At 46.6% G+C, this 7,966-nt stretch overlaps 1 protein-coding gene across 1 annotated transcript; it reads right to left on the reverse strand.

Annotated features, from left to right (window-relative positions):
- Nucleotides 1-6,359: 6,359 nt before the first annotated feature.
- LOC311119521 (plexin-A4-like) lies at nt 6,360-7,705 on the reverse strand (the record flags this gene model as incomplete). Its single annotated transcript, XM_084194196.1, has 1 exon — nt 6,360-7,705. A coding segment is annotated over exon 1 (1,254 nt), but the record flags the coding sequence as incomplete, so codon positions are not given.
- Nucleotides 7,706-7,966: the final 261 nt, after the last annotated feature.

Below are 7,966 nucleotides of genomic sequence, written 5' to 3' on the forward strand. Positions count from 1 at the left end.
TGGAAATTGAGACATCCGAAAACGGCGCCGGAAGACAACGAGAAAACGAGAAATAAAGAGAAACATTTTTTGAATTTTTTGGCAACGGCTGGTTGGTTAATACCAGAATAATGTATTGTGATGGATTCTGACCTTTTGTGGGCTAGTATCATGTATGGAGATTTAATTAGTGTGGCAGGCGGATGGGAAGCCGGCGGAGAGACGACTGTGGTTGCACCCTAAATGGCACCCTGTTTCCCTACATACTCTACTATGGACCCTGGTCAAAAGTAGTGCACTACATAGGGATTAGGGTGCCATTTGGAACAAGACTGTGTTTTAATGAAGCCAGATCCGGAGGATGTGGAGGGGACTGAATCACCAGACGACGCTGATTAAACTCCAATCACCGCTCAACTCATAAAGAAGGCCGCCCGGAACAGGACACAATATCCAAAGGTTGATCAAATTAAGAGACGGAAGGGAGAAGAGCCATTATCAAAAAGAAGAACATCAAACATGAACTTAGTCCAGATGAGTGCTGCTGTCCGAGCTGCTTTCAAGTGGGTGGGTGGGGGGGGGTGGGGGGGGGTGGGGGGGGGGGGTTGTTGGAGAGCGAGAGACTGGCGACGAAGTACAATAATCTAATTAGTTGGAAATAATTATGAATGTGAAGTCGGCGTGGATGACAAATGTAGAAGAATAGCCGATAGCATGCTACTTAACGACATGTCATTTATGATCATTAGGAAGTGGGGAGTGAGGGCGAGGAGGACCGCAGTCATGTGACAGGGGTGTACACGCGACCTTGTCTCTCCTCTCTGTACGCAGCCTAGAGCGGTGAGAAAACCACTCAGCTAGCCATGTTTACAGCAAAACAGGCGAGAGAGAAAGAGAGAGAGGGCGAGAAGAGAAAGGAGAGAATTTACTGCTATCCTGCGTCTTGTTTTTTCTCTCATTCCTGCTGACACGGTGAACATGTCGAGGAGGAGCAGGCGCTTTTTTTTGTTGTATAGGTCACATGCCACTTCACAATGATCTATGGATGCGGACCCGGCCCAGACTGGTACTGTTGAGCATGCATTATGTGGTTCAGTCGAGCGTGGCATCCTCCTCCTCTGTCCCCGTTCTGATGCAGCTCCTCTACCGACAAGAGGTGCAGTAGGCCTGACCTCACAAAACCAGCTTTAATAGGTATTTTCCCGGCTGTGCTGGACAGCTATAGGCCCACTGTTGACTCACTAGGGGGGGAATAAAAATGTGCCATAGTGACCCTTTTAAAATGTCCTATATCCTAAAATGTCTGTCGCTGTGACATTGATGTGGTGGCATGCTGTTATGGATGAATCCTAACTTGAGTTACACACTTTTGGATAAGGAAAATCAAGCGTTGATGTCAATGGGAGATTTTCACAAAGCGTATTGATTGTACCACCTACTGCTGGCACAGGGATAGAGTAAGAACTTTCCATACATTCACATCTCCATTCATACGATCTGATCGAAAGGAACCAAATCCAAGCAACACCATCTAGGAAAACCAATCACATCCCTGAGAGTAAACTACTGCCTGCTTCAGCCAATCGGCTGTGGCTTCCTGTAATCGGACATCAAATCACCGCAGAGCATTCAGCGTGGTTCACCTCTACCTCTGAGCCTTTCTGTAATTCCATATCTGTATCTGCTCTTGAAATAGATGCATGCTGCCAAATTCAAATCCACAGGGACTCTTCTTTGACTAATCCAACATTAAGTTCACCGGCAGATTTAACAACCCACATGTTTCTGATATACACACTGATGTTACAGGATGCTTTTTCAGATATATAAAACTTAACTTACAATTAAATCGTTTTTTAATGATGAATTGATCAATTGCTTATTTTTGGCTGCAATTCACTTCTAGTCAATTAAGCCCTCACAAGCCAGCTAATATTATTGGCTGAAAAACCAACTGCTACAACAGAGATGTTAGAGACAAGAGCATTCTATGCACTCTAGAGTTCCCCTAACACAAAGTGGCAATCATACAAATTGGTACTCCTTTCAAAGACAGAGTTTATCTAACGAGCTGAGGTGAATGACCATTGTCTTTGCTTCTAGTGTGTGTGTGTGTGTGTGTGTGTGTGTGTGTGTGTGTGTGTGTGTGTGTGTGTGTGTGTGTGTGTGTGTGTGTGTGTGTGTGTATGTGTTTCTGTGTGTGTGTGTGTTTCTGTGTGTGTGTGTTTCTGTGTGTGTGCGTGCGTGTGTGTTTCTGTGTGTGTGTGTGTGTGTGTGTGTATGTGTTTCTGTGTGTGTGTGTGTTTCTGTGTGTGTGTGTTTCTGTGTGTGTGCGTGCGTGTGTGTTTCTGTGTGTGTGTGTGCGTGTGTGTGTGTGTGGATGCATATATCGTCTGTATTAAGGGTGTGCATGTGTCTGCCTCTCTGCTCCTCTCTACAGCCAAGCTACTCTAATGAGCCTAGGGGCAGTTCATCCTCTCTATAATTGGGGGGAAAACATACCATGTGAAAAATACGACAAGAGAGCTTGAAAGGGAGAGAGAACCAGAACCAGAGAGAGAGAGGGAAAGAGAGAGATAGCGAGAGAGAGAGAGAGAGAGAGAGAGGGAGAGAGAGAGAGAGAAGAGAGAGAGAGAGAGAGAGAGAGAGAGAGAGAGAGAGAGAGAGAGAGAGAGAGAGAGAGAGAGAGAGAGAGAGAGAGAGGACCTTCACTTGATCTCGCTCTGTGGTTCTGTGGTTCCTCATTAGACTTTCATATGAGCACAAACCCAAAGCTACTAGCTGTTACTACAGTAGCTGCTGCTTCTCTGCCATGCAGTCTCTCTCCTCTCTACACTACAGCCCTGTGGTTGGAGCCTGTGACTATCTTGGCTGCTGCATTTGGAGGGAAGCAAGCAAATGATGACTTGAACTACATTTCTGGCAATATTCAAAATGCGGCGTGCTGGGGGGGTGGGGGGTGGGCGGCGTTCCCTTTCATGCATTATTGAAAAGAGAGTGAGGAATTAATTGGAGACTCACAACCAGGATTTGGGTAAAATTATCAGTGTGATATTAGGGAGACATCCATCTCCCCCACACATACACAGCTAGCAGGTTCTCTATCTCTCTCTTTCTTTCTCTGTCTCTTTCTCTGTCATCCCCCAATCTTTGTCAGACAACATGTTCCCATTGTGCAAAGATCCAAGAACAACACAGACGCCCCGCCATTTACCTCTAATCACTTACTGATGTGTGTGCGTGTGTGTGTGTGTGTGTGTGCGTACCTCTATATACAGTGGGGGAAAAAATAATTTAGTCAGCCACCAATTGTGCAAGTTCTCCCACATAAAAAGATGAGAGAGGCCTGTAATTTTCATCATAGGTACACGTCAACTATGACAGACAAAATGAGAAAAAAAAAATCTAGAAAATCACATTGTAGGATTTTTAATGAATTTATTTGCAAATTATGGTGGAAAATAAATATTTGGTCAATAACAAAAGTTTCTCAATACTTTGTTGGCAATGACACAGGTCAAACGTTTTCTGTAAGTCTTCACAAGGTTTTCCCACACTGTTGCTGGTATTTTGGCCCATTCCTCCATGCAGATCTCCTCTAGAGCAGTGATGTTTTGGGGCTGTCGCTGGGCAACACGGACTTTCAACTCCCTCCAAAGATTTTTCTATGGGATTGAGATCTGGAGACTGGCTAGGCCACAGATCTTGCGTGGAGCCCCAGATCGAGGGAGATTATCAGTGGTCTTGTATGTCTTCCATTTCCTAATAATTGCTCCCACAGTTGATTTCTTCAAACCAAGCTGCTTACCTATTGCAGATTCAGTCTTCCCAGCCTGGTGCAGGTCTACAATTTTGTTTCTGGTGTCCTTTGACAGCTCTTTGGTCTTGGCCATAGTGGAGTTTGGAGTGTGACTGTTTGAGGTTGTGGACAGGTGTCTTTTATACTGATAACAAGTTCAAACAGGTGCCATTAATACAGGTAACGAGTGGAGGACAGAGGAGCCTCTTAAAGAAGAAGTTACAGGTCTGTGAGAGCATGAAATCTTGCTTGTTTGTAGGTGACCAAATACTTATTTTCCACCATAATTTGCAAATAAATTCATAAAAAATCCTACAATGTGATTTTCTGGTTTTTTTTCCTCAATTTGTCTGTCATAGTTGACGTGTACCTATGATGAAAATTACAGGCCTCTCTCATCTTTGGGAGTGGGAGAACTTGCACAATTGGTGGCTGACTAAATACTTTTTTTCCCCACTGTATGAACATGTGTTATGAACAAGTCAAATCCCTGTAAAACCAGGCAATCATTTATGCAACCCCCCTCCTTGAATATCAATCATTTTAAAAATCTTCAGACATCATTTGTATAGTTTTTTTTTTTCTTTGCCGTATAATCAAAGTGCTTCTCCCTGCCTTTAAGGGAAAAGGTTCTAGTATCCATAGTGACAGAGCGGCCAGGGGAGAGTAAGGGCCATCCATCTCCAGGCTGGGGCTTAGTGACGGCGCCCGCCTCTAATTCATACTGAGGTCGCCATACTGTGGCACGTGCTGAAATGGCACCATTCCTCACCGCTAACCCCGTATCCTCCCACCACCACCCCCCAACGACGGCACACGCCACCACTGATTAATCCCTCGCTGGAAACACAGTGAGCAGCACGCCGCACGCCTATGATACAAGTTCTCTGTTCTTCAGTTGAGATAGTCCCTCTGAATCAAACTGTAAAAGGAGGAGAAGGGTAGAATCTGGGAATCTGAGAATCACACCCTTCCTCTAGACTAAGATTAGTCATGTCATTGCACCGATAGGGACAACTTCATGTATTTAATCACAGCACAGTCAGACCCGTACAAACTTGTACACACTAGCACAGATAAATTAATGAATTAATTAGTCTTTGTGACTGTACAACTTTCGACACTCCCCAAATGAACTAAAAGAGAGGCTCACAAGCACTAACAAGCTCATGTCTTCCAGAAAAGTCTGAGGAATTTGAAGATACCTAACGCAACGTCAGTGTTACGTCATCCCTCACTTTAGACAGTTTCCAGAAACATCCATACAGTACATTAATCACAACGTAACTGCAGATTGTGTGACTTTACGCAGCGCCTTTGTCAATCCTATAGGAGTGAAACTGCAGGAAACTATAGTGAACAGTAGAGATAGCAGGGGAGCTCTTTAGACTAAGGAGCGAGGTCCCCTGCATTAAGACCCACTGATGGGTTTGTTTATTAGCTAATGTTCAGCACAGCATAGCAGCTGTGGAGAACCCTGCCTGACTGCTATTCATTTGGCAGTGACTGCTATTCATTTGGCAGTGACTGCTATTCAGTGAAATGTCATCACAGTAATAAATGGACTCTCCAAGGGAAGGCAATTTCTTGTTTCTTCACCTTGTCTGCGTTTTACCTGAGGAGGAGCGGTAGCTATTTTTTTTAAATACTGTTGCGTCTCATCAAAGCTCTGCTTTGCTTTGAGAGACACTGTTGACGTGTGATTTAACCTGAAGAGATCAATTGAAATGTGTTATTGAATTGCTAATATCACGAAGGAGTGAGGTAGATTATGTTAATTACTTATGAGAGTGAGTTGCCCAACCCTCTAAGAGGAATAGAGAAACAGATACCGGAGCTGGTTAATACTTCAAATTAATCCAATGGTGCAGCAGCCCACCCAGAAACATGTCTAATATACCTTCAGAGTGAGACAAAACTCTCATTATGGTACTGTTGTGTAGTGTGGGTGATGAGCCTTCATGTTTCATTTAGTAGAACAAACTAAAAACACCCTAAATATGCACCTCTTGTTACTACGTGTTTCATTGTCAGAATGTAGAACAGATTTAACACAGTGTTGAAGTTGAATACAGCTCACTTATGAATCCCTACTCTTGTATTCCAGCATTGGTAACACAAGGTAAATAGGACTGTATTCAACATACGCGCCACACTGGTTTGTGGTGAACAAAATTGATGTCGAATGACAAAGTCAAGTGGCGCAGCAGTCTAAGGCACTGCATCTCAGTGCTTGAGGCGTCACTACAGACCCCCTGGTTTGATTCCAGGCTGTATCACAACCGTCCGTGATTGGGAGTCCCATAGGGCGGCGCACAATTGGCCCAGCGCCGTCCGGGTTTGGCCGTCATTGTAAATAAGAATTTGTTCTTAACTGACTTGCCTAGTTAAATAAAGGTAAAATAAATTTTTTAAAAATCATCAAGACCTTGATTCGATGGATGAGGTGTGAAAATGGTTGGGTAACACTGCCCTAAGTGTATTCTGTGTAGGTGTTAAGTAGTGTGTGTGTGTGTGTGTGTGTGTGTGTGTGTGTGTGTGTGTGTGTGTGTGTGTGTGTGTGTGTGTGTTTGGTACTCACAGCGCTGCTGCAGCGGATGTCTTTGACCTTGAGCCAGGCCAGGTCCAGGGTGCCCTCACCCTTGTAGCATGACTGCAGCCGTTCCTTGATGCGCTCGTTGATCTCCCGCAGGGCGAACACGCACAGCGCTGACTCCTGCGAGGCCTCGCGCGGCCGGCGCTTCTGGCCCTTGGAGAAGACGGTGAAGAGAACGTCATCGTCGGGCCCCACACCAAGCGAGCGCCCCAATATGGCCCCCGCCTTGGAGAGGTAGGCTGCCTGTAGAAGCCGGTACTCCACGCCCCCCTTCACACAGCCCAGGGGCACCTCCACATACGAGTTAAACGCTGTGTCGTCTTTACACAGCCGGACTATTTTAGAAGTGTACACCTGTTCCCGCCCCGCGGAGGAGGAGCCGGCGGTCGGCCCATTCCCCATCTCCGGCTGCAGTGTAAGGAAGTAGACGAAGTTACCCGAGCCGAATCCGTAGACGTAGTAGATGTCGAAGTCCGGCACGATGGTGAACGTGTCTGACGGGATCTTGATCATGGATGCTACGAACTCGTCGTGGAAGACGTAGGCGAACATGCTGTCCTCCTCCGAGTTGCGCGCCAGCTTGCGGCTGGAGATGGTGGGGAAGTACTCGGGCTTGCCATCCACTGCCGTGGCCACAAACAGCTTGTCGGGCGAGGAGTCCCCGTACGACACGATGACGCCGAACACCGAACCGCTCTCGTTGACCCCAGACAGGTAGTGCTCCTTCTTGTGGAAAGGCTCTCCCAGCTTGAACAGGTCATCCAGGCGGAGGAGTTTACAGATGCCCTGATAGAGACTACCACAGGCTAGTAGCCGGTTCTCCCGGTAGTCCATCAGCAGCATCTTGTTGACGTTGTTGGTGAGAGATAGCGGCTCGCTGCAGGGCTGCACGATGCGTGGCGGGTAGCACTTGCGGTTGTCCTCGTCGGGGCCAGTCTCGTGGTACACCTGTACATTTAGGTCGGGGGAGAGTTTGTAGATGCGGTTGACCGCTCCTAGGTACACGTTGCCGTTGCGTTCGTCCACGGCCACGTGGTTGAACTTCCACTCAGGGTTCTCTGCGCTGAACGTGCTATAGTCCTCCTCCTCGGCTACGTCGATGGAGGCGGTGATGATGGCGGCGCCGTCGGGGGCATGGGGGAGGGGCCTGGATGCCAAGGAGAGAGGGAGGGCCAGGGCCAACAGGAAGCAGCATAGGGTAAGACAGGTAGTCCGTGTCCTGGTGTGGTGGGACTCCATGGTCCGGGGCTTCAGGGAGGGCTAGAAGGGGCTCGGTCCAGTACTCTCAGCCAATCCGTGATCAGGCCTCTCTTGGGATTGAGGTCATTCTATACCTGGAGAAGAGAAGAGAAATATGAGGTGGGAAACACAAAAAGACAACATTCACGTGTCTACATAAAGAGTCTACATACACATTTATCATACAGAGTCTCCATACACATTTATCATACAGAGTCTCCATACACATTTATCATACAGAGTATCAGACATATTTATCAAACAGAGTATCAGACATATTTATCATACAGAGCACTGCACTAATAAAAAGGCAATAAGGCAGCAGAAAAAGAGAGACATACATTATCAAGTCC

This window comes from Coregonus lavaretus (genome assembly GCF_964263955.1).
Source record: "Coregonus lavaretus genome assembly, contig: HAP1_SCAFFOLD_7571, whole genome shotgun sequence".
Lineage (NCBI taxonomy): Eukaryota > Metazoa > Chordata > Actinopteri > Salmoniformes > Salmonidae > Coregonus > Coregonus lavaretus.